Genomic DNA, 26,380 nt, shown 5'->3' on the forward strand with positions numbered 1-26,380 from the left:
TTCAAAACTAGGCATATGGCTGGGGAAGGTGGCTCACATCTGTAATCCCAGTACTTTGGGAGGCCGAGGCAGGTGGATCACTTGAGGTCAGGAGTTCAAGAACAGCCTGGCCAACATGGTGAAACCCCATCTCTACTAAAAACACAAAAATTAGCTGGGCATGGTGGCAGGCACCTGTAATCTCAGCTACTCAGGAGGCTGAGGCAGGAGAATCACTTAAACCTGGGAGGCGGAGGTTGCAGTGAGCCAAGATCACGCCACTGCACTCCAGCCTGGGTGACAGAGCGAGACTCTGTCTCAAAAACAAAAAACAAAAAAACTAGGCATAGGACTTGAACAGACATTTCTCCAGAGAAGATAAATAGCGAACCAGGGCATGAAAATATTCTCTCTGCATCACTAGTCATTAGGGAAATGCAAATCCAATGAGACATTACTTTATACTTATTATAGGGGTCATTATAGAAAGAAAACAGAAAGCTAGTTTTGGTGAGAATGTGGAGAAATTGGAACTATTGTACACTGCTGATGGGAACGTAAAATGGTGCAACCACTATAGAAAATAGTATGTGAGATCTTTAACAAATATAGAATTACGATATGCTGCAGGGACTCAAACAGATATTTGTACACCAGTGTTCACAGCAGCATTATTCACAATAGCCAAAAGGTAGAATCACCCCAAATGTCCATTTTGTAAATGGATAAACAAAATGTGGTATACTTACAATGGAATATTACTCAACCTTAAAAAGAAATGAAACTCTGATATATGCTATAGCATGAATGAACCTTAAAAACATTGTGCTAGGGCTGGTGTTGGTGTGGCTCTTGCCTATAATCTCAGCACTTTGGGAGATGGAGGCAGGAGGATCCCTCGAGCTCAGGAGTTTGAGACCAGCCTGGGCAAAATGGCGAGACCCTGTTTCTACAAAAAATTTTAAAATTACCCAGGTATGGTGGCACATGCTTGTGGTCCCAGCTACTCAGGAGGCTGAGGTGGGAAGATCACTTGTGCCTGGGAGGTTGAGGCTGCAGTAAGCCATGTTTGTGCCACTGTGCTCCAGTCAGGGTAACAGAGCAAGACCCTGTTTTCCCCCAAAAAGAAAACGTTGTGCTAGGGAAAATAAGCCATATGCAGGCCTATTATACAAGGACACTTGTACAAGTGTGCAAGGACACATCCTGTATGATTACACTTATGTGAGGTGCCCAGAATAGTCAAAATCATAAAGTATAGAGGTTATTTAGGGGATTGAAAGAGGGCAAGAGGGGAATTATTGTTTATGGGTACAATTTCTGTTTGGGATGATGAAAATGATGTAAAAGTGAATGATATTGATGGTTGCAGAACATTGTGAATGTACTTAATGTCACTGAATTGTGCACCTTAATGGTTAAAATAGTAAGTTTTATTTATCTATTTTATTTCAATAATAAAAATGCCTCACTTGGATCACAAACATCTACAAAATTCTATAGATAACATATTAGTCAAAACATGCTGCATGCCTTCCTGCTAATATTAGGAACAAAGCAAGGATGTCCCCTCTCACCACTCATTTTCAACATCGTAACTGAAGTTTTAGCTAATGTAATAAGACAAATAAAGGAAATCTATACATATTAGGAAGAAAGAAATTAAGCTGCCTTTGTTCACAGATAACATGATTATCAAGGTAGAGCATCCCAAATAATCAACAAAAAAGATTTCTGGAACTAATAAGTGATTATAGCATGGTATCAGGATGAAAGTTATTATACAAAGTCAATTATTTTACCATACAATAGCAATGAACACTTTGGATTTGAAATTAAAATTAAAAACACCACTTACATTAGCACCAAAAAGGGGGGGAAATACTTAGATATAAATCTAAATATATACAAGATCTATATGAGGAAAACTACAAAATTCTGATGTAAGAAACCAAAGGAGATGTAAATAAATGAAGAGACAGTCCATGTTCATGGAAATGAAGAGCTGAAGTTGAAAAGATGCCAGTTCTTCTCAACTTGATACATGGATTCAACACTCTCAATTAAAATCTAGCAGTTTATTTTGTGGATATTGACAAACTTGATTCTAAAGATGACATGGAAAAGCAAAAACCCAGAATAGCCAACACAATGTTGAAGAACAAAGTTGGTAGACTGACACTACCAACTACAGGATTTACCATAAAGGTAGAGTAAACACAATAATGTGGCATTGATGACTGAATAGACAAATAAATAGAACAGAATACAAAACTGAAAATGGATTCACACTAATACAGTCAACTAAGGGTTGACAAAGAAACAAAAGCAATTCAATGGAGAAGGGACAGCCTGTTTGACAAATGGTACTGAAACAACTAGATATCCACATGCCAAAAAACAAAACAAAACCAAAACCTAGAGAAAGATCTTGTATCTTTCTTTTCTTCCTGTCATGCATCACTATAAAACTCCTAGGATAACATAGGAGAACATCTAGGTGGCCTTGGGTTTGGCAATGACTTTTTAGATACAAAACCAAAAGCACAATTCATGAAAGAAAAAATTCATAAAATGGACTTCATTAAAATTTAAAACTTGCTCTGTAAAAAAACACTGTTAATAGAATGAAAAGACAAGCCAAGGATTATGAGAAAATCTTTGTAAAAACATCTTATATAAAAGACTATTTATCTAAAATATACAAATAACTCTTTAAACTCAACAATAAAAAGCAACCCAATTAAAAATGGTCTAAACAGACACCTCACCAAAGAAACTATACAGATGGCAAATAAAGATGCGTAAAGATACTCAACATTATGTGTCATCAGGAAAATGGCAATAAAACAATGAGATACCACTACACACCTATGAGAATGGCTAAAATCCAAAGCACTTACACCACCAAATGCTGGCAAGGATGTGGCACAGCAGGAACTCTCATATATTGGTAGGAATGCATGATGAATGGTACAGCCACTTTGGAAGAGTTTTGCAGTTTCTTACAAAGCTAAGCATAGGTCTCCAATAAGCACATATCAGCTATTTACCCAAATGAGTTGAAAACTTACATCCACATGTTTTATGTATTTTTTTGTATCTTTTATGTATATTTTACAATTTTGATCATTTTAAGTGAACCATTCAGTGGCATTAAGTACATTCACAATGTTGTGCAATCATTGCCACTATTTACCTCTAGAACTTTTTCATCATTCCAAATTGAAACTCTGCCCCCATCAAGCAGTAGCTCTGTTACCATAATCGCTTCCCTTGCCCCCTGCCCCAGCCCTTAGTAACCACTGTTCTACTTTCTGTTTCCATGAATTTGACTATTCTATCATGTAAATGGAATCATTTGTCTCCTTTTCATTTTATGTAATTTTGTCAAACTTCTCTTTTTGTATCTCTTACCTTTTGTTCTCATGCAACTTTCATCTCTATTAAGGTGGGCTTTTCTCTTCTCTTTCTTTCCTGAGTTTCAATTCGAGTTTGCCCTCTCCTGTTTTCTTATAATCTATTCTTTAATCCCTCACAGCCTTCCTTTGGGCTAACTCCTCCGCCCCCGCCCCCAAAGATCATGTGTCAGTGTCTTAAGAGATTGTGAGAATTACACATCAGAATGCTTCATCTTTTGTAAAGGTCTGTATCTCCTTTTTCCTTAGAGTTATATGCATGTGTGCGTGTGTGTAGTGTCTATGGTCCTGTGTTTGTTCTTTTCTATTACTGATCTGTAGACACGAACATTTATATTGGCATTTGCTGAAGAAGAGTGTGTTGAAAGTTAGGAGAGGTGTCCCAGGCAGTCTGAGGCTTCAATTCAGGTCTGTTGTCTTAAACACCTTTCATAAAATCTGCTATTCCCAGCTATGGAAATATGTGCAAATAGTCAATACACATGAAAAGGTACCCACCATGATTAGTCACTAGGGAAATGCAAGTTAACATCACAAGGAGATATCACTACAAGCTGGGTGCAGTGGCTCACACCTGTAGCCCCAGTACTTTGGGAGGCCAAGGCAGGTGGATCTCTTGAGCTCAGGAGTTCGAGACCAGCCTGGGAAACATGGCAAAACCCTGTCTCTACTAAAAATATAAAAATTAGCCAGGCATGGGGGCACGCACCTGTAATGCGAGCAACTAGGGAGGCTAAAGTGAGAGGATCACTTGAGCCCAGGAAGCAGAGGTTGCTGTGAACTGAGATCACACCACTGCACTCCTTTTTTTTTTTTTGAGACAGTCTCAAAAAAAAAAAAAAAAAAAAAAAAACCAGAAGAGTAGAAGCAAGGAAACCATCAGGACGCCTGGCCTGCTTTTTCTTTTTCATTTTTTTCCCCTCAGCTGTGGTAATTTAGCCAATTCAAAGGCCTTGTTCTCCATAATTTCAACTTTCCTTCAGATTTGACCAAGTCAAGTAGAGCTGGTCAAACCCAATGGGAAAAAGACCAAAACAACAACAACAGAAACAAAGAAACAGTTAAGCAAAAGAAACGATCGCACAATTTGTATTATTGAGCGCTCTAATGGTAAGGAGAAATTAAGACCAGCTGGTTGTTAATCCTAACTTTAGTCACCAAGGAGAGTTTCCAAGACAAAACTCCAATTCAGGTGCTTACCTAGGAATAGGGTCCAGGCTCAAGACTGCTCTTTACCATTTTAGAAGGAGGAAAAAAACTCAGACTCACCTTCCCTGCTGGAAGCCAGATGAAATTCCAGAAAGGAGTTGCCTCCCCTCCATCGTCATGGAAGCAGGAAAACACACCTTCTTTGTTGGGAGTAAGTAAAACTGCAGAAAAAGAGGAGTACAGCAAAATAAACTTTAGATCTCAACCAAATTTTGGGAGATCAGAGATTCTCTGGAGTGGGGAGCTCCCAGGCCTCAGCAAATTGTCCTGTTTGAGCAATAAAAATAGCCCAAGCTGGTACCAAGCACTGATAGATTTGTCAAAGGTCAGCGCCACCTCCACTCAGAGTCACTTCCTTTGGCTGCCAGTCTGTAAATCAAAACCAGCTCTCAATCAATTTGGAAGTTTATTTTGCCAAGGTTAAGGACATGCTTGGGAGGGAGGTCTGTGCCTTTATCTAAAGATGATCTTGAGGGCTTCAATATTTAAAAGTGAGGAGCGGGATGGAGGGGAAAGAGGGAGAACACGGTCATTACTGAATCCACACATTGCACAAACAGAAAAAGGAACAGGCAGGGAAATAGTCAATTATGTATTTGCCTCCTGCTCTGTAAATCAGCACTTCAGTAAGATAAGGTGAGGACAGAGCAGCTACCTATGGGGACATTTAACCTTTCATCTGTAGCTATCTGCTTAGGAACATAGAGAAAGGCAGTTTCTTGCATGACTCAGCTTTCTGCTTAATTTTTTCCTTTTGGCATAGTGAATTGGGCTCCCATGGTTTTTGTTGTTTTGTATATAAGTGTTCATTTGGGCCAGGGCCCCAAGTTATTTTCTTTTCACAAATATACCCTTTGGAGTTCAGAGGAAAGGCTGGGATTAGAGCCTTATGTGAGCACCATTCATGGGATTACACGAGGGAGTGGCTGTGAAAAGAGGGCCCCCGGACTAAGCCCTGGGCACCTGAACAACTGAGAGGTCAGGGAGGGGAGAAAAACCCAGCAAAGGAAACCCCAGAGGACCCGGCCAGTGAGCTAAAAACAAAAGTGCAGAAGAGTGCAGGGAAATGGTAAAAAAGGGAAAGCTTTCCACAAGACAGGACCGATCAGCTGAGCCAACTGCTGCTGAGTAGAGTGATGAGAGCTGGTCTCTCGCCCGAAAGGCAATAAGGCGGGAGGGGGAAATCTGAGGGCAGCGGCTTCTCTCTTGGGAGCGGGAACACGGAACGATGGGCAGCGAGGCAAATGCAGGCTGGGGAGAAGCTTTGAGTAACGGACGTGCGAGGATGATGCTTGTGCAAGAAGGAAATGACCGCTGTCCCGGCTCCGCGGGAGACGAACCCCGGCTTCCCGCCCTCAGGGACTAGGTCTCCAGGGAACTGGGACGGTCAGTGCCGGTCAAGTCGAGGCAGCTTCTCGCTGAAGGAAGAAGCAGGGGACAGGGAAGCGAAATGGGGAGCGCTAGGCCTCCAACTCCGTCCATCTGGCCATGTTTGAAGAGCCACAAAATGGAGGAGGGAACCCCTCAGAGCGTGCCAGAGCGGAGACGGCTCTCCGTCGCAGTCGGGGCGCTTCCGGCCGGGCGCCCTCCGCCTGCTCCTCCAGGATTCCTCTTCGCCCTTTCTGGAGCCGCCCCGGGGCGCTCTCAGCAGGATGGCCAACACCTTCCCTCCATCCCTACACCCCGGCGCCCCCAGGCCCGTGGCCGCGCCTGGCTCCCGCACTGCTCACTCCACCCCCTACATCCCAGCCAGCTGCCACAGCCGGGGAGAGGGCGGGGGCCGCGTGGGCGAGGCCGTGGACAGCGGCTGTCACGTGGGCCGCCCAGGCCAATAGGGGTGAGGCTTTGGGTCGAGCTCACTCCTCCGCCGGCGCCTCGGACTGGCAGTGGGACTAGGCGGGCGTCGAGGTCGCGGCTGAGCGAGCGAGCCCTGGGCGAGTGAGTTGTGGCTGTGGGTTGACGGTGGGGACACCCCCCGGAGGGAGGCGGAGGGAAGGGAGGCGAGGCCTTGCACCTGCATGCTTCCCGCCGCCCACGCCCCAGCGCCCCCCACGCCCCAGCGCCCCCCGACCGTGCATTTCTCTGCAGGACCAGGCCATGGAGCTCGAAGTCCGGCGAGTCCGACAGGCGTTCCTGTCCGGCCGGTCGCGACCTCTGCGGTTTCGGCTGCAGCAGCTGGAGGCCCTGCGGAGGATGGTGCAGGAGCGCGAGAAGGATATCCTGGCGGCCATCGCCGCCGACCTGTGCAAGGTACGCACGCGTGCGGCGGGGTGTGGGGAAGCTGGCCCCCGCTGCGCACTTGTGGACTGGAGCTTCGGCTGGGCTTTGTTTTTGTTTTTACATTTCGGATTACTCCAGCACTGGGAGTATGATCTCCAGCAATACAGATAAAGCTAAAGTTCCCGCAGACTTTCCCGGTTCTCTAGCACTCAGAAGGGCATATGTTACCTAGCCTCTGTGGTTGCTTTTCTGCCTTTTCTATTCTTGTCCATTTTTCTGTTACATTTGTGGTTCTTTTCCTTATGATGTGTAGGAACTCTTTGTATATTCTGGATTTAAGTAATTTGTCAATTTCTCATATTGTGGATACTTTCTTTGGGTTTCTTTTCTTTTTTTTTTTTTAAGCCAAACTTAGCAGTGGGAGAGTTATATACCAACTTGAGTAACTAATATTAATAAGTTCTGAATAACCCATTACCATCAGACCAGCCGCTGAGTCTGTTTCTTGCCTTTTATCTTTGTTTATGGTTTCTTTGTTAGACAGAGTTTTGTTTTTAAGTTATAGTTGCACTCAAATTTTTCTTCATAACTTTGTGTATTATTAGGTCATTTCTCCTCAAATTTTAATGCACTAACAGTCACCTGGGGATCTTGTTAAAATGCAGATTATGGTTCAGTACGTCGGGGGTGGGATCTGAGATTCCAAGTTTCTAACAAGGTCCCCAGTGATATCATATGCCTCTTTTGGAAGCACGCTTTGTGTAGCAAAGTTTTTATTGTTTTGATTTGTGTGTGTGGTTTTTTTGTTTGTTTGCTTGTTTTGTTTTGCTTTTAAGACGGAGTCTCACTGTGTCTTCCAGGCCGGAGTGCAGTGGTGCGATCTCGGCTCACTGCAACCTCCACCTCTTGGGTTCAAGCGATTCTCTTGCCTCAGCCTCCTCAGTAGCTGGGATTACAGGCATGCGCCACCACGCCCGGCTAATTTTTGTATTTTTAGTAGAGATGGAGTTTCACCATGTTGACCAAGCTGGTCCTGAACTCCTGGCCTCAAGTGATCCGCCTGCCTGGGCCTCCCAAAGTGCTGGGATTACAGGTGTGAGCCACCACCCCTGGCCTGTGGTAGCAAAGTTTTAAGTAGTGTTTTAGGGTGTAAGTATATTCCTGTATGTTTTCTGATAATATTGTTACTTTTTTTTTTTTTTAAAGAGACAGGGTCTCCCTTTGTTACCCAGGCAGTGACTCAATCATAACTCACTGCAGCCTCCAACTCCTAGGCTCAAGCAGTCCTCCTGCTCCAACCTCCCAGATACTAGGACTACAAGCATGAGGCTATCATCTTTTTTTTTTTTTTTTTTTTTTTTGAGGCAGAGTCTTGCTCTTTGGCCCAGGCCAGACTGCAGTGGCGCTCTCTTGGCTCACTGCAAGCTCCGCCTCCCGGGTTCACACCATTCTCCTGCCTCAGCCTCCCAAGTAGCTGGGACTACAGGCGCCCGCTACCGTGCCCAGCTAATTTTTTGTATTTTTAGTAGAGATGGAGTTTCACCGTGTTAGCCAGGATGGTCTCGATCTCCTGACCTCGTGATCCGCCCGCCTCAGCCTCCCAAAGTGCTGGGATTATAGGCGTGAGCCACCATGCCTGGCCTATCATCTTGTTTTTACTTTTTATTTGCATTACATGTGTAGCAAGGCTTTGCTCTGGGTTTGTGATTTTTCCCTTCCCCACAATCCCCTCTATCGAAGATTATTTTAATAAGTCGTAATAGTGGTAGTACTAGTAGCAACTATAAAATTTATTTTAGAGTACTTTTGGTGGAAAGGGGCTGTGATATTAAATAAACAAGATGGGGTAATTAAGATTCTAAAAAGTCTGTGTCATTTAATCATACTTGAAGAACTAAATGTTTGTGTGAGTATGTGTGTATATAGGATGACTCAAGAAATACAATAAGTTCCCTGTCCTCAAGAGTTTTAAACTTGGTTGGGAAACAGAACATACACAGATGAAATGTGAGTGATAGTTATAAACCAGTGTGTTAAGGATGAATATTAAGATGCAGGTCAAAAGCATGATTGCTGTAATATATAAAGTGTGTTCAGAGCAGATCTTTATTATTCAAGGAAATCTTCCTGAAAGAGGTAATATTTAAGCCTGGCTTTTAAAGGGTGTGGATTACTAAAGAAGGATTTACTAGTGGTATTCTACTAGTGTTACTACTCCCTGAAATAATCTTTGATTTTTTTAAAAGAAATATATTAGAGAATTAGCAAGCCCTTATCAGGGGTGTGAAGGGTGCAAAAGGAGTCTGAATGGCAAACAGCTAGTCTGATAATGCCAGTTGTTGTCACTGCAAGTGTACCTGGCTTGAGTGTTTTGACATTCGGGGCCAAGTGTATCATACTTACTCTGCAAGATTAACTGTGATTCTCTTACAACAGAGTGAATTCAATGTGTACAGTCAGGAAGTCATTACTGTCCTTGGGGAAATTGATTTTATGCTTGAGAATCTTCCTGAATGGGTTACTGCTAAACCAGTTAAGAAGAACGTGCTCACCATGCTGGATGAGGCCTATATTCAGCCACAGCCTCTGGGAGTGGTGCTGATAATCGGAGCTTGGAATTACCCCTTTGTTCTCACCATTCAGCCACTGATAGGAGCCATCGCTGCAGGTCTGGTGCCAGCTTATGTCTATATACCTTTTTAGGGAGGCTTATTTTCTTATTTTTTTTCTCTCCCTTTCTCTCTCTCTAGTTTTTTCTCTGTCTTTCTCTTTAACGCCATTAAGGACTTTTGCCCTTACCTAACCTTGGCAAGGAAAGGGTAGAATTCTGTATGTTTTTATTCTTGCTACTGAAACTGTGACCATAATCCTGAAAATTGTCTCTCAAGTTATTAGAATCTGTAGGCACTTTTTCTCCATTTCCTCTCCCCCTTTTTTTGGCCTTCGTATCCTGCTATCGCCTATCTTTTTCTCATATGCACCCTAATGTCTTATCTGTCACCATAGAGGTTGTAAAATCATGAAGACCTGTTGGCCTAGCATCTGTTCTTTTTTTTTTTTTATTTTTTTATTTTTTTATTATTATTATACTTTAGGTTTTATGGTACATGGAGGCTTATTTTCTTATATTAATTGGAAATTAAGGATAGTGGCTAATTAAATACATTTACTTTGGTGATTTGCCTTTATTTACACCACCAGTGTACTGAGACTTCATACATACCATACATATTTTTAAATGGGCTGCTGAGGAGATTTGTGTGGCTATGTTTTGAAGCACCTGGGGAATGAACCTGTGGGAGTGTAAAGGTGTCTGAGTCAACAGGCCCAGGAGTTTGGAGTCAGGCATCCATGTTCTAATATGGTTTCAGTTGCTGGCCCTGGCTTTGGATGAACCATTTGATTCTGTCTGACCAATTTCTTCATTCAAATAAAGACTATGAGAGTAATGCTAGCTTGGGTGTATAGCAAATGCCAGGAGATTAATTTCTCACTTTGCAGGATCCAGGTAGAGAGATGTATATTGAAATGGCTCACTTGCCCAATAATTCCAGAGCAGAAAGGACAATCTAAGGGCAGAAGTGGGAGAAAAGCGATAGAAAGCTGGAGGAGTGGGAAAGGCTGATGGAACCCATTGTCAGTGACCTGAAGATGAGGACAGCTAAGGAGTTAGCCTTAGAAGAGAAAGTGAGATGAGCTCTTATGCTAATTATGAGGATATGCAGCATTGAGAGCTGCAGAAATAATTGGGAGTACCTAGCCTGTACTTCCCACTGAACATCATTTTGGTAGCTATTAAAGTTAAATATTAGATGATACTGTTCTGCTTTTTACTTTGTTTAGGAAATGCTGTAATTATAAAGCCTTCTGAACTGAGTGAAAATACAGCCAAGATGTTGGCGAAGCTTCTCCCTCAGTATTTAGACCAGGTAAGAATTTCTTGACCCATCTCCAACATATGTGTTTACTGTGGAAAACACACATTTGATTTTCTTGCTATTGCATGTTATTGCCGGCCAGGGACCCAACTGCAGTCTCTTTAAGCCTTGAACAGTTGGCTTAGCAAAACAAGTTCAGTTCCAAAATACATGGAGTGTATTTTGTGTGGAGTCACCCAGCTCTTGGGGTTACACAATATACGTAGGCCCATGGCTTCATGCCAAACAGATTCTGTCTGTTTGGGATTTTGGGTTAATTTTTGAGCTAACATGATTTTAGATGTTTTCATTTAATGGATTATTTAATGAGGGACTGGTACTGTGCTGGGTGCTGACATATTTCTGTTACTAACAATCTCTTTTGTTCTAACAAAATGTACTTTTCTATGATTATATAAGAGTACTTTTTTTTTTTTTTTTTGAGATGGAATCTTGCTCTGTCACCCAGGCTGTAGTGCTGTGGTGCGATCTCGGCTCACTGCAACCTTTGCCTCCTGGGTGCAAGCGATTCTTCTGCCTCAGCCTCCCAAGTAGCTGGGATTACAGATGTTGTGCCACCACGCCCAGCTAGTTTTTGTATTTTTGGTAGCGATGGGGTTTCACCATGTTGTTCAGGCTGGTCTCGAGCTCCTGACCTCAGGTGATCCGCCCACCTTGGCCTCCCAAAGTGCTGGGATTATAGGTGTGAGCCACTATGCCCGTGTGTCTGGAATTGGTGGGTTCTCGGTCTCACTGACTTCAAGAATGAAGCCGTGGACCCTCGCGGTGAGTGTTACAGTTCTTAAAGATGGTGTGTCCGGAGTTTGTTCCTTCTGATGTTCGGATGTGTTCAGAATTTCTTCCTTCTGGTGGGTTCGTGGTCTCGCTGGCTTCAGGAGTGAAGCTGCAGACCTTCGTGGTGAGTGTTACAGCTCTTAAGGCAGCACGTCTGGAGTTGTTTGTTCCTGCTGTCCGGAGTTGTTCATTCCTCCCAGTGGGTTTGTGGTCTCGCCGGCCTCAGGAGTGAAGCTGCAGACCTTCGCAGTGAGTGTTACAGCTCATAACGGCAGTGCGGACCCAGAGTGAGCAGCAGCAGCAAGATTTATTGCAAAGAGCGAAAGAACAAAGCTTCCACAGTGTGGAAGGGGACCCGAGCGGGTTGCTGCTGCTGGCTTGGGCAGCCTGCTTTTATTCCCTTATCTGGCCCCACCCACATCGTGCTGATTGGTCCATTTTACAGAGAGCTGATTGGTCCGTTTTGACAGGGTGCTGATTGGCGTGTTTACAATCCCTGAGCTAGACACAGAGTGCTGATTGGTGCGTTTACAATCCTTTAGCTAGACATAAAAGTTCTCCAAGTCCCCACTAGATTAGCTAGACACAGAGCACTGATTGGTGCATTTACAAACCTTGAGCTAGACAGAGTGCTGATTGGTGCTTTTACAATCCTCTAGCTAGACATAAAAATTCTCCAAGTCCCCACTAGATTAGTTAGATACAGAGTGCTGATTGGTGTATCCACAAACCCCCAGCTAGACACAGAGTGCTGATTGGTGCATATACAATCCTCCGGCTAGACATTAAAGTTCTCCAAGTCCCCACCCGACTCCGGAGTCCAGCTGGCTTTGCCTAGTGGATGCCGCGCCGGGGCTGCGGGTGGAGCTGCCCGTCAGTCCCGCGCTGCGCATCTGCCCTCCTCAGCCCTTGGGCAGTCGATGGGACTGGGCGCTGTGGAGCAGGGGGCAGTGCCCATTGGGGAGGCTCGGGCAGCATGGGAGCCCACCAGGGGCAGGATGGGAGGCTTGGGCATGGCAGGCTGCAGGTCCCGAGCCCTGCCCTGCGGGGAGGCGGCTGAGGCCCTGCGAGAATTCGAGTGTGGCGCTGGTGGGACGGCACTGCTGGGGGACCTGGGGCGCCCTCCTCAGCAGCCGGCCTGGGTACTAAGCCCCTCATTGCCCAGGGCTGGCGGCGCCGGCCGGCTGCTCTGAATGTGGGGCCCGCTGAGCCCGCGCCCACCCGGAACTCGCTCAGCGCCATGCACAGCCCCAGTTGCCGCCTGCGCCTCTCCCTCCACACCTTCCCACAAGCAGAAGGAGCCGGCTCTGGCCTCGGCCAGCCCAGAGAAGGGCTCCCACAGTGCACCTGTGGGCTGAAGGGCTCCTCAAGCGCAGCTGGAGTGGGTGCCAAAGCCGAGGAGGTGCTGAGAGCGGGTGAGGGTTGCCCGCACACTGTCACCTCTCACCCAGCCTATAAGAGTACTTCTGCTTTCAAAAAAGACATGTCTGTGGCGTGAAAACATGCCACACATACACAAAAAGTGCCCTCCTGAACTAGAGGGTGGATCCTCACACTGACTTAACATGCTGGCATTTAAGAATATCAAGAACTGAATAAAGAAAACGATCTGCTGAACTGCGGGGTAGTTCATCTGTCTGAGTCAGAGGTTCTTATGCCTTCCTGGGGAGGAAGTTATGATGCCACAAAGAAATTGGCACTGCTGAGCTCTACATGCAGTTGCTACAGGGACGAGTCTTCATTTAGCTTTAAGTGAAGTACAGCTTAAAAATATCTTACCTGTATTCTGCACATCAACTTGTAATGGCTTGAGGCCAGTTCTGGTTCTTGGAATGACATCGTTCTCTTTGTTAGAACCATTTTGTTCTAATAGCTGTGATGATCCAATCAAGAAAGATGAAATGGAAGACAGTGAGATGTCAAGGATTGAATAGGACATAGAACCAGAAGATAGAGGTTGAAGGTACTGCTTTGCCCCTGACCAGGGGTAAATTCTTCAATAACTGACTCTGTCCAGATAAGGAGGATAATAATGCCCTACCAGCTTCAGTTACCGTGTTAGGGGATCAATAATATATGCTATGTAGATTAAGCCATAGAAAAGTTAAAGCTTGAAACATTTGTTGGGCAGCTGAACCATGAAGTGAATGAAACTAATTCGCCTTCAAGTGGAAACATGAGATCCACAAGCCACCTTTTACTTCACACTTCCACCTTGGAATCTTGAATACATCTGTCTTCCTTGCTTGCCATCTGTTCTCTTACTTTTCATGCTGTTATTGTCCAAGATGTTCTCTCTTAGAATAGCTGGTAAAGATAGCACAATGCATAGATGGGCTCAGTCCACAGAAGCTACGTGAATTCTCCCAGTAACAGATGAGGAAATTGAGGTTCAGAGATGTTCAGTAGCTTGCCTAAGGTTGCATAAGCTAGTGAGTGGCAGAGCCCCGATTCAAACCAGATACACTTCAAAAGCAAGCGCTCTCAGCTACTGTGCCGTGTATACCATTCATTCAGAATAGCGTGGGCTAAGCCCACTCTGTGTTGTGAGACAGAGAACATTCAGACTAAGACATGCATGACCTGTCCTGTGGTAGCCACTCTTCACCAGAGGCACTTCTGCACACACCCGCATCTCATGCATTTTCCCTGGTCAAATTCAACCATTTGTTCTCCTTAGTGTCTTTGTTGCTGAGCTCATGTAAAAAAACACTGGAGTCTCCAGGTTGGTTATATGTGGGTTCATGCTTCCCAGATGCCACTGGACTGTGTGTTCTCTTGTCCTTGGTCAGCTCCCTCTTCCATCCCTCACAGGGACTGGTCTTGACACTCTCTGGGTTTTACTGAATGTTACATGTTTATATTGAAGAGATTGCTGATGTTAGACGTTAGGATTAATTTGGCAGTGCAAGAGTTTGTGTTTCTCTTTCTTTCAGGATCTCTATATTGTTATTAATGGTGGTGTTGAGGAAACCACGGAGCTCCTGAAGCAGCGATTTGACCACATTTTCTATACGGGAAACACTGCGGTTGGCAAAATTGTCATGGAAGCTGCTGCCAAGCATCTGACCCCTGTGACTCTTGAACTGGGAGGGAAAAGTCCATGTTATATTGATAAAGATTGTGACCTGGACATTGTTTGCAGGTGAGTCTGGCTCTCTGATTTTCTGAGATTTTCCCAGCACAATGGAGACTTTTCCTGACAATGTTACTCTTTGTACTTGAACCCCATACCTTATGGCTCCAAGATACATTATTAAGCTTTGGTGGTTGATGTCCTCAAGAGTAACAGGAGTCTTTCACTGTCTCTTGGCGCCACTGTCAAAAATGGTGAGCTGTAAGTCCTGACATCATGTGGTTGTCCTTAGGAATTTTAAAAAAGTTATATCTGTTCTCAAGGTTACAGCTAGATCTAGCAAGAAATTTTAACGTTCTTCTGGCCAGTGATCTGTGAAGTACATAATCCAAAGTATTGTGTGTGCCTAATAAAATCTTGAAATGCCCATTTGAGAGGGTATTATGCTGATCTCTTAACTGAGATCCTTTGTGGACAAAACAAGTGTTCCTCATTTTTTAACTGCGAATAACATCTTGCATCTGAAAATTAGAAAATAAGAGGTTTCAGGTTCTCTCTGCTAAATCCGGTTTAGCTACTAAGAAGTGCCAAATCATAGAACTGACTCTGTGCTCTGGGTGGCGTGGCTATCTCTCCCCTTCATGACTCTGTGCTCTGGATGGCGTGGCTTTCTCTCCCCTTCAGAGATTCCAGGTGAGGGTTCCAGGTTGGCTTCCTAAGTAGAAATCCATTTGTCAAAACCAGACACCCTCAGTTAGTGAATGTTTAGGGCATGGGTTTCTGCCCATGCATAGGAAAGGTCTTCCCAAGTGGGGCAGGGCTCCACAAAGAGGAGGGTGGCCTTAGAGGCTGGCTGACATCCTGCTTTATACCTGAACATCTTGCCGGCAGAGCCAAAAGCCACAACCAGGAGAGTCTGTACCAAACTCCAGTCGTCCAAGACTTTCCTTTGGCTGGACTGGGAGAGGGGAAAGGACATTGGGAGGCTGTTTCTCCTCTTTTCCTGCAGCAGGCAATGGCTTCACTGTTTACCAAGTACTGTTTCCCATGAGCTGACCTGAGAACTTCCCTGCTATGTAAAATATTCCACCTCATTTGGAAAATACTTTCTAAGTTCCAAACAACTGATTTAGAAATGAGTTTTTAACTTTTTAATAAAAATTGCCAGATAAATATATGAATCTATTTTAGTTGCAAGACATTCAAACAACACAATGTAACAAATGAATATTTGACTGAATTATATAGCTGTTCTGAATGTTTTCCCCTCAGACGCATAACCTGGGGAAAATACATGAATTGTGGCCAAACCTGCATTGCACCCGACTATATTCTCTGTGAAGCATCCCTCCAAAATCAAATTGTATGGAAGATTAAGGAAACGGTGAAGGTTTGTATGAAAAACATCTGATTCCACTGATTTTAATAAGATAAGGAGTCAAATTAACTATTCACAGGCAGCATCCCCATTTGTTTCTCCCTTCAGGAAAATTTCAAAATCATATGTGACTCAGTGAACTTACTGACTAATATGAAAATGCTATGTGTACCTTTCATAGAATATATGCTGGGAGCAAGGTTGCATTGGTGTTAAATCTACTTAAGCTATCTAGTTGATTTGTTGATGATTAGTTGTGGCATATACTTTTTTTAAAAAAGTTAAATAATTGTGTGTCCGTGGTTTTGAGGGAATGTTGCCAACCCTTTAGGTATAATCAGAGAGACCCTTTGGCATATTGGCCATTGCTGCTGAAGGTTATCAGTTTTTGTGTATGTAGAGGGCCTAGGGTGGCCAGTAGTTTGGAGGAGTGACTTAATTAAATAACTACTTACAGTGTACCCTTTATATAGTTAACAATCTTTCAGGGTGTTTAAAGTAAATATCTGCAGTGAGGGAACCAAGGAAGACTGCATGGTAGAGTCCTAAGCCAAGACTTGAAGAAATATAGGATTTAAGTTGGTAGAAAGGAATGGGGGCTGGGCACGGTGGCTCATGCCTGTAATCCCAGCACTTTCCTAGGGGGGCAGATCACTTGAGGTCAGAAGTTCAAGACCAGCCTGGCCAATATGGTGAAACCCTGTCTCTACTAAAAAGACAAAAAAATTAGCTGGGGGTGGTGGTGCATGTCTGTAATTCCAGCTACTCAGGAGGCTAAGGCACGAGATTTGCCTGAACCCTGGCAAGAATCGCTTGAACCCAGGAGGCAAAGGTTGCAGTGAGCCAAGATCACACCACTGCACTCCAGCCTGGGCAACAGAGCAAGACTCTGTCTAAAAAAAAAAAAAAAAAAAATGAAGAATGGGATGACCAGATGACCAGTGTGACTGAGTTCAGCAGTGGGTGAGGATCATTAACCCCTCAGATGAAAGAAATTATTGGAGCAGTCACTGTTTACTCGACAGACGTTAATTGAGCACTAAAAGGAAGGATCAAAAACACCAAAGAGTAATGCATGTGATCTGAAAATGAAAATTGTTGGCCGGACATGGTGGCTCACGCCTGTAATCCTAGCACTTTGGGAGGCCAAGGCAGGTTGATCACTTGAGGTGAGGAGTTAGAGACCAGTTTGGCCAACATGGCAAAACCCATCTCTACTAAAAATACAAAAATTAGCCAGGCATGGTGGCACGCACCTATAATTCTAGCTACTTGGGAGGCTGAGGCACAAGAATTGCTTGAACCTGGGAGGTGGAGGTTGCAGTGAGCCAAGATCATGCTACCGCACTCCAGCCTGGGTAACGGAATGAGATTTTATCTCAAAAGAAAAAAAGAAATGAAAGTTGTCGCCGGTTGTGGTGGCTCACTCCTGTAATCTGAGCACTTTGGGAGGCTAAGGCGGGAAGATCACTTGAGCCCAGGAGTTCAAAACCAGCCTGGTCAACATAATGAGACCCTGTCTCTACAAAAGAAAAAAAGGTTAGCTGGGCACGGTGGCACATGCCTGTAGTCCCAGCTACTCAGGAGGCTGAAGCCAGAAGGATCACTTGAGCCCAGGAGTTCAAGGCTGCAATGAGCCATTATTGCATCACTGTGCTCCATCCTGAATGACAGCGTAAGACTCTGTCTCAAAAAAAAAAAAAGAGAGAAAATTGGCTGGGCACAGTGGCTCACTCCTGTAATCCCAGCACTTTGAAAGGCCGAGGCAGACAGATCACTTGAGGCCAGGAATTCAAGACCAGCTGGGCAACATAGCAAAATCTTGTCGCTACAAGAAATACAAAAATTAGCCAGGTGTAGCGGCGTGTACGTGTGGTCCCAGCTACTTGGCAGGCTGAGGTAGGAGGATCGCTTGATCCTCCTGGGAGGCGGAGGCTGCAGTGAGCCAAGAATGTGCCACTGGACTCCAGCCTGGGTGACAGAGTGAGACCCTGTCTCAAAAAAAAAAAAAAAAAAGAGAGAGAAAATTATGTACCAGGAAGTTCAGGACAGTAGTTCACTATGTGTTCCAGGCAGAGTAACTTGGGGGATGAGGTGCTAGGGTCTTGACATGGGAATTGGACTATCATTTTTAGTCATAGGACTAAAAATGGATCCAGATGAGCACATGAAGGGAGAGTTGCCCATATTCAGGGTATGTGGGAAGAGAGAGTGGTTAAAGATACTTGTGAGATTGAAAATATTTGGGAATTGGAGAATGCTTAGTTGAGTGTGGTGATGAATTCAATTTCAAAGGAATAACGGCCTCTGCCTCCCTTTGAGGCATTTATACTCTTAACACAGTGGTTCTCAAGCTACATGTTACACTAGGGAGCCATTTAAAAGCAAGTTTGCAAGCCTTACCCTCCAAAGATTCAGCTTGTCTGAGGCCTCCAGGTGATTCTGTGATGCACTCAGCATTGAAAACTACTGTTGGTGACTCTGGAGTCAGAGCCCAGGCACATGCATTTTAGCAAGCTGCACCAGTGATTCCGACCATCCAGACTTGAGAATTGCTCTTGGTAGAGGTTGGATGAACAATGTTCATTTTGATTTGGGATGAAATTGAGAACTCTCACAAGGCTTTGAAGTGATGCAGCAATTCAGTAATTTTGTTTGTTTTACAAAGTAAATATTGATTGTATGATTATTGACGTTCTTTTACCTTGGTAATTTACCAAAGGTGTATTTTGATCCTTTGGGTGGTTTCACCATCATGTGTAAGTGGTGGAAATATCAGTTCAAAGAAGACCAAAACAACAAAGTGGAGCAAAGATTGGCAAATGGGTTCTGTAAAGGGCTAGATGGTAAATATTTCAGGCTTTGCAGATGTTAGGGTCTCTGTTGTAACTACCGAACTTACTGTAGGGGGAAAGCAGGCACAGCCAATGTGCGAACAAATAGGCAACTCTGATGGAGAACAGGACTTCTTTCCCCAGCCCGCTCCCACTGTCAGCCCCAGGAGGTGAAGGCCCGTGCGTGGACTGTAAGAGATCCATAAGAACCTTTGGAACTATGGACAGTGACAGATCTCTGTGTGTGTGCATGCTTTATTTTCTGGTCCTCGACCTGCCAAAAAGCTGAAACTTGCTACTATCATACTACTGTTAAATTACTTGAGGGGTGGGGTGTTAGATTCTGTGAGGATATAAAACCAGATTGATTTGGGGGCATGGCTGGATTTTGTACTTACTGAAATTGAATTGTGGGTCTTTGTGACATTTATATACTCCTGTTGTTATAAATAGGAATTTTATGGAGAAAATATAAAAGAGTCTCCTGATTATGAAAGGATCATCAATCTTCGTCATTTTAAGAGGATACTAAGTTTGCTTGAAGGACAAAAGATAGCTTTTGGTGGGGAGACTGATGAGGCCACACGCTACATAGGTAATGGAAATTCTCCTTTTCCTCTGGGAAGATGGCAATTTGGCAGTTTTTGCTGACACTACTTATTAACACTAAAAAACTATTAAATATATAGCATTTAATTGTTAAAGTACTAAATCCTGCTTTCTGGTATACTGTACTTGTAGCTTTTGTTATAAACTATTTAAAATGTCTGTGTTTCTATGTATTGAATGACGCCACCAGCGTTGCTCCAGTTGTTCGTATTTACACCTAACTACTTTTTTCCTCCTAACAATCCTGAGAAGCAGAATAGAACTTGATGTAATTATCTGTAGTTTGTGGATGGGAAAACAGCGCAAAGAAGGAAATAGCTTGGCCGCTATTCCACAATTAACCAGTGACGGTACCATTCCAGAAATAATGTTTTGGTCCATCATGCTTGACCTTATTATTTGTGTACCTTCTTTGTGCTTTTTCTTCTTTGCCTTGAATATGTATTACTTTGAATGTTAAGCACATTTTTCTAAAGTAACATATAAGGTGACAGAAAAATTAGACACATTTGTCTGGCAAAGAAGCTGCACCACCTAGCTTTACTTATCCCCTTTATCAGATAAGATGCTATAAGTTACCAAAAAAAAAAATCAACTTTAAAAAAACAAAACTTAAAAATGAAATAATAAGCAGCATTGATTCTCTTATAATTAGCAGTCCCGAGGTTCTCCTGAGCTAGATAATTCAGTGGCTCCGTGGTACCATCAAAAAACCCTGATTCTTTGTACTAGGATGCAAAAGAAAACAATCCTTGTGCCTTCTGTCTCTCTTGGTGGCAGCCCAGATTGAATTGGGGAATACATCTGTAGAAAAAAGAGAAAACAGACTCTACTTGTTTCACCTCTCTGTTCTCCCATCCTCAGCATGTCCACATTGCCCATTTCTAGGCTAATGAATGGTAAGAGGAAGGGGCTATCCTGACTAGCTTATAGACTAATTAAGACTTTCCCCTAACTTCAAGCTGGGATCATCTTACCTGAGCATGGCTATGCAGAGGAAGTAGACACTCAGCCCGAATTGGTTCTCTGACCTGAGGAAGATGTGGGCAATGGATTTGGAGTGGCAGTTTATATACCCCTGAAAGTGGTGCTGCAAGAAGCTGTTCCCAGCCACATTGCCAAGATAACCTATTAGAAACTGGGGGTAAAGGAAAAGTGCCAACTTGTTATTGTCAGATGACTTCTCTTGGTTGATGAGCCAGTTTCTTATTTACAGCATCTTTTGGAGTACTGCTAGTTGGTGACTTACATTGGCAGCAGATGCTGGTTCACTTTGTCTAGCCTCCCCAGCATCTGTTTCACCCTCCTTTCTTGTGCCTCTTCCCCATGGTAGATGGAACAGTGAACTAAGGCTTAGGGAATTTTGACCATTTAAGTCTGTTTTCTTAATCTGTCTAACAGGGTTGTAATAAAGGTTAATGAGATCATATATATGAAAGCACTCGAGTTAAGAAAAATAGTATTGGTTTGATTCACAGAGGAGCTGTCTTTGCTCCTAGAAAGACCTGTCCATTCGAGACCAGCCTGACCCAACATGGAGAAACCTCATCTCTACTAAAAATACAAAACTAGCCGGGCGTGGTGGTGCATGCCTGTAATCCCAGCTACTCGGGAGGCTGAGACAGGAGAATCACTTGAACTCCAGAGGCGGAGGTTGCGGTCAGCTGAGATGGCACCATTGCACTCCAGCCTGGACAATAAGGGCGAAACTCCGTCTCAAAAAAAAAAAAAAACCTGTCCACAGAAAAATGTTAAGTATAATCTACAGTTAAATATATGCATGGCTGTGAACAGGGTTCAGTGTGAAAAAGATATATTTGAGTGTGTATCATTCCCTTGGTTTGCACAAGTATCCACAGGGTTGTGATTCACAGGCTTTGGAGACATTGAGTATTTGCACAGTTCATCCACGTGCTCAGGATTTTTCAATAGATATGACTTGGGTGGGAGAGGGGAAGGCATGGATAAGTGACCCAATGAAAGAGATGTAAGATGAGAGTTGTGCATTTTTGTCTAAGAAGCATTTTCATTTTGTTTATTTTCTTTTTAGCCCCAACAGTACTTACTGATGTTGATCCTAAAACCAAGGTGATGCAAGAAGAAATTTTTGGACCAATTCTTCCAATAGTGCCTGTGAAAAATGTAGATGAGGCCATAAATTTCATAAATGAACGTGAAAAGCCTCTGGCTCTCTATGTATTTTCGCATAACCATAAGGTAAGCTTTAGAGAGAACAGCTTGTTAGCATAAGCAACTATCAAGAGTCGTGTTCCTTCTTTGCTGTAAAACAATGCAAAAAACAATATGAAACAATGATGGTTTCTTCTGTGTCATATCAGAGTCCACTAAGTGAGGTTGTGTTCCAAGGTTGCTGTCTTGGTTAATGAGACTCTGGGGTTATCACAGCATCCATTCCCCTCCTCCCTCGGGTTAGATCTGAGTCTGCAGGGTTGAGTGTCCCAAGGTTTTTGATTCACAAACATCTCCTGTATAATTGGAAGACTTATATGTGCCAGCATTAAATGCTTTTCTGATGTTAATCCACAGGCCATTGCTGAATAACAGCCTGCACAAAATGGCATTCACACCCACTGTATGGGATGAAGACCCTGACACTGTCACATAAATGGTTGTGATATGATGGATTTTAGTTTCTCACATGATGCTAGCTTCTTATTAGAGTGGTGGAACTGCATCACCTGGTTGAACAGTTCTGCCACTTTGTGCATGGCTCACTCATTCATGTCACTAGGTGACCAGCCGCTGCTAAGAGACAGTGGCCCAAATGTTTTCTGGAGAGCTTCTGATGGTAATGTATAGATAGTCATGTGACAGCTTTTGGAGCTTGTGAGGCTATTGAGATACAGATAGCTACAGGTATTTGAAGTGAGACCAAATGTGTGGGGCTCAGTAAAGACTGGGTTATTAACAAAACAATGGTTTGACATTTAAAACTATGGATAATGTGGGCAGGAAGGAACCCTGAAGCTGGCCACGGTATAAGTCAGGTGTGGAGCACTTCCCAGCAGTGGGTCATCCGAGGTCACTACAGTCCAGACTTGACGTTTGCCATGAAGAATTGTCAAGGGCTAGCTGGCACCCAAGGGAAATGACATTTACTAGTCAAGTGTTCTTGTGCTTTTCTGAGCCTTAGGCCAAACAACCATTTATTTCTTAAAAAATAGGATGCTAAATCTAAAGTCTTAAATATTTTTACATTTCATAAAGACTAAATAATACCTATTAATCATGTGTTATAATTTAAAGCAGAAATAAGAAAGAAATAATAACAGTTTTTAAAGCTGGAATATAGTCTAAGCTGTCCCCAAGAGCCTTTTGCTGCTGTGTTGGGGAGTACAACTCCAGGTTGTGGCTGAGTAGGCCCAGAGGTTTGGAGCTGCCTCCTTTTGTGCACTAGATGTGTGTCTGAGAAGTTGGGTATCAGTCACTTTGCTAAATTAACCACAGTTGAGATTGTTGGTCTATCTGGCATTGTGTCCCCAAACTCGAGAATTTTCACTGACACAAAGCCAGAATGTGTGTGCTTTGAGCACATAACTGAGCACACAGCCCTGTGTGTGGTGGGGCCATGAGTGTTCCCTAAGGGGCAACTTCACTGACCTGGACACCTTTGGTCTGTCCTCAGCTCATCAAACGGATGATTGATGAGACATCCAGTGGAGGTGTCACAGGCAATGACGTCATTATGCACTTCATGCTCAACTCTTTCCCCTTTGGAGGAGTGGGTAAGTCTTATTTTCTCCTGCTTATAGTGGATATTTCAAAAGCACCACCATTTCATGAGTGGATTGTGCGGGCTGCTGAAATAGCCAGCTGTTGCGTACCCTAATTGTCCTCTTCTGAGGGAGGCCTTTCCTGGTCACGCAGTTGACTGATATTCCTGCTTCCCCACCCACCCCTCCAGCATAGGGCAAATGTCTTGTCACTCTCTTTCTGTCAGCAGCACTGACTGACCACAGCTGTAATCATTACTTTGTTCACTTCATTGATTTTGTTGTCCTGCCACATTTAGGAGATTTGGGAACCAAGAATCAAGTCTCAAATTAATTAAGAAGATCTCTCTTTGTGTGTGTGTGTGTGTGTGTGTGTGTGTTTAATGAGGTAGCAAATGAAAGGTTTGGAATACCAGGAACAGACAGAAGGTAGAGGGGTTTTCTAATGTGCCTTTGTTTTCTGCTCAGTTCTTACCTGCATTCCCCAGCCCTTTGTTGGGAGGAGCAGCCTCTCCTTGAATTGTTTTGTGAGTTGAGTAAAATGGGACTCCCCCCGTTCTAGAGAGGATGGGCAGAAAGAAATTCATTCCAAGTGAAGCTTTGTAGACATAACCTGATCCTTGCTGTTCCCTTTAGAACATGACCTGCCTGCCTCTCCTACATGTGAGATGACTGACTCAGCTTTTTATTTCTCCTTTGGGACCTAGGCTTTTCTACTATCTACTAGAGCTGTTACAAAACAGCCGATATGTAAACATTCTCATAACAGAAACCCAACCAGAAAAGCCACTGTCTTAAAGCCCTGTTCTATCCTCTCCCTTTATAATACTGTAAGTCAGTTGCTCCCTGGGATGCGATGGACCAGTTTGGCAGGACCATCTGTTCCTGGTTAAGGAAACCTTGTCCTATGACCAAGGAGCCTTGACCTATATAGCCATAGTTCCTTGTCTAGGAGGTAAACATATTGCCAGCACCCAGCACAGTGACTGACATGAGTGAGGGACAGGTGGGAAGAGGCCAAATCGGTAGGTATTGCCAGATCCAAATTGGAAATGGTGGTGGCTTGTAGAGGGCGGTAGCAGGGGAGATAGTGGAAAGGGAAGGGGGTATTTTTGGGATCAAGCAGCAGGATTGGCTGATGGAGTGAATGTTGGAGGAGGCGGCGAATGAAAGAGGATGACTCCTGGGATTTTGGCTGGAGTAAGTAATAGTTTTGTAGCCCAAATGCTTAAAAGATTGGACTCTGTTGTCTCTAGTTCCCCAGCTCACCGCATAGGATCCTGGCATCCACTGTGCTAGTGTAGTAATCAACTCGGTAATTGTTCCATATGGTGTCTCCACTGCCCTCTAATTGCAAATCTAAGTGACTTGGGTTCAGTCCGTGTCCTACTTGACAAGATAGTCTGTAGCATCATTGACTATACCATCTTATTTAAAGCAAAACAAGACTGGGCGCAATGGCTCATGCCTGTAATCCCAGCACTTTGGGAGGCCGAGGTGGGTGAATCACTTGAGGTCAGGAGTTCCAGACCAGCCTGGCCAACATGGTGAAACCCCATCTCTACTAAAAATACAAATGTTAGCTGGGCATGGTGGTGCGTGCCTGTAGTCCTAGCTACTAGGGAGGCTGAGGCAGGAGAATCGCTTGAACCAGGGAGGTGGAGGTTGCAGTGAGCTGAGATTGTGCCACTGCACTCAAACCTGGCAAACAGAGCGAGACTCCATCTCAAAATAAATAAATAAATAAATAAAAATAAATAATAAAATAAAATAAAACAAAACAAGCAACCTATTATATACCCACAAAAATTAAAAATACAAAAAGAAGATGCAAAAGAAAAAAACAGGTTTACTCTCTTAGCAAATTTCAGGCATATAATACATTATTATAGTGGCCATGCTGTAAAAAAATAAAAATAAAAAATAAAACAAGCCTTGACCCCCAAATGTAAAAGGAATACAGGCTTTTTAAGAAAACTTGGAAAAGATAGAAGAGCCCAAAGAATAAACATTTATATTACCCATAACCCCACTATGTAAAGATAACTGGTATATGTCTTGCACACATATGCACACACATATACACAGTCATCTGAATATTCTATTCAAAAAGGTATCATACTATATATTGTTCTCTACCCTGTATGTGACAGAATAGTGTGACACTTTTCCATGTCAATATTCTTGCATGTCATAATTTTAGTAACTGCATACTTTTCCATCATATGAATGTGGCATATTTAACCAACTCCCAGTATTAGATTTTTGTGATTTCAATTTTTTTGGTATTACGATTCTTATATAATGTATCTTTATGTAATCTCTGATTATTTCTTTAGGAAAAATGTCTACAAGTGTAATTACTCTGTTAAAAGGGCTTATACAATTTTCCAAATTGAAAAAAATGCTTTTTTCTTCTAATTCTCAAAGTAATATAGACACAGTGGCAAAAAGTCTAAACAGTTAAACTTTTTAATATTTTGGCATATAGTTTAGATTTTTCTTTTTTTTTCTTTTTATCGAGACTGAGACTCCCTCTCTGTCACCTAAGCTGGAGTGCAGTGGTGTGATCTCAGCTCATAGCAACCTCCAACTCCTGGGTTCTAGCAATTCTCCTGGCTCAGCCTCCCAAGTAGCTGGAACTACAGGTGTGTGCCACCAGGCCCAGCTAATTTTTATATTTTTAGTAGAGACACGGTTTTGCCATGTTAGCCAGCCTGGTCTCAAACTCCTGGGCTCAAGAGATCCACTTACCTTGGCCTCCCAAAGTGCTGGGATTACAGGTGCGAGCCATTGCACCCAGCCTAGGTTTTTCTTTAGAAATGCTTATCTTTAAGACTTTTGATACATATTTCAAGTGCCTTTGCAGATTTCTGCCACTTTATATTCCCATGAACAGTATATGAGTGTTTACTTCCTTATATCCCCAATTCTGGATTATTCCATTATTAAATTTCTAGACAGAAAGAAAAGGGTCTCATTTCAATTTGTACTCCTTTGATTATTAGTGAGTTTGAATTTTTTTTTACCACTGTCATGAATTTTCTATTTATGTCCTTTGATATTTTTGCTGTGTTCACATTTTCCTTATTATTGGTATATAAATAGCCTTTTTTATAAGTAAGAAAATCCTCAGTCCTATCTGTAACACATATCCCTTTCCAGATTTTAATTTTTCTTTTAATTTTATCTATGATTTGAAGCGTTTAT

The 26,380-nt window shown here is 43.3% G+C and overlaps 2 protein-coding genes and 1 pseudogene across 5 annotated transcripts in view; all 3 read left to right on the plus strand.

Moving 5' to 3' along the window:
* Nucleotides 1–6,442, plus strand: part of LOC100445723 (multidrug and toxin extrusion protein 1-like) — a 61,193-nt gene extending 54,751 nt beyond the window's left edge. The window contains 1 exon segment of the mRNA XM_063719048.1: nucleotides 6,170–6,442. Within this exon segment, the coding sequence (XP_063575118.1) occupies nucleotides 6,170–6,442 (273 nt within the window).
* Nucleotides 6,438–26,380, plus strand: part of ALDH3A2 (aldehyde dehydrogenase 3 family member A2) — a 29,247-nt gene continuing 9,304 nt past the window's right edge. Inside the window, exons 1-9 of one of the 4 annotated variants that reach the window (XM_009236522.4) lie at nucleotides 6,438–6,545; nucleotides 6,696–6,857; nucleotides 9,264–9,495; nucleotides 10,671–10,756; nucleotides 14,476–14,684; nucleotides 15,888–16,005; nucleotides 19,281–19,422; nucleotides 21,487–21,653; nucleotides 23,083–23,182. In XM_009236522.4, coding sequence (XP_009234797.3) covers nucleotides 6,705–6,857; nucleotides 9,264–9,495; nucleotides 10,671–10,756; nucleotides 14,476–14,684; nucleotides 15,888–16,005; nucleotides 19,281–19,422; nucleotides 21,487–21,653; nucleotides 23,083–23,182 — 1,207 coding nt within the window. In that variant the 5' untranslated portion in view covers nucleotides 6,438–6,545; nucleotides 6,696–6,704. 4 annotated transcript variants of the gene reach the window in all.
* Nucleotides 20,152–20,242, plus strand: LOC112131444 (small nucleolar RNA SNORA31; annotated as a pseudogene).

This window comes from Pongo abelii, chromosome 19 (genome assembly GCF_028885655.2).
Source record: "Pongo abelii isolate AG06213 chromosome 19, NHGRI_mPonAbe1-v2.0_pri, whole genome shotgun sequence".
Classification (NCBI taxonomy): domain Eukaryota; kingdom Metazoa; phylum Chordata; class Mammalia; order Primates; family Hominidae; genus Pongo; species Pongo abelii.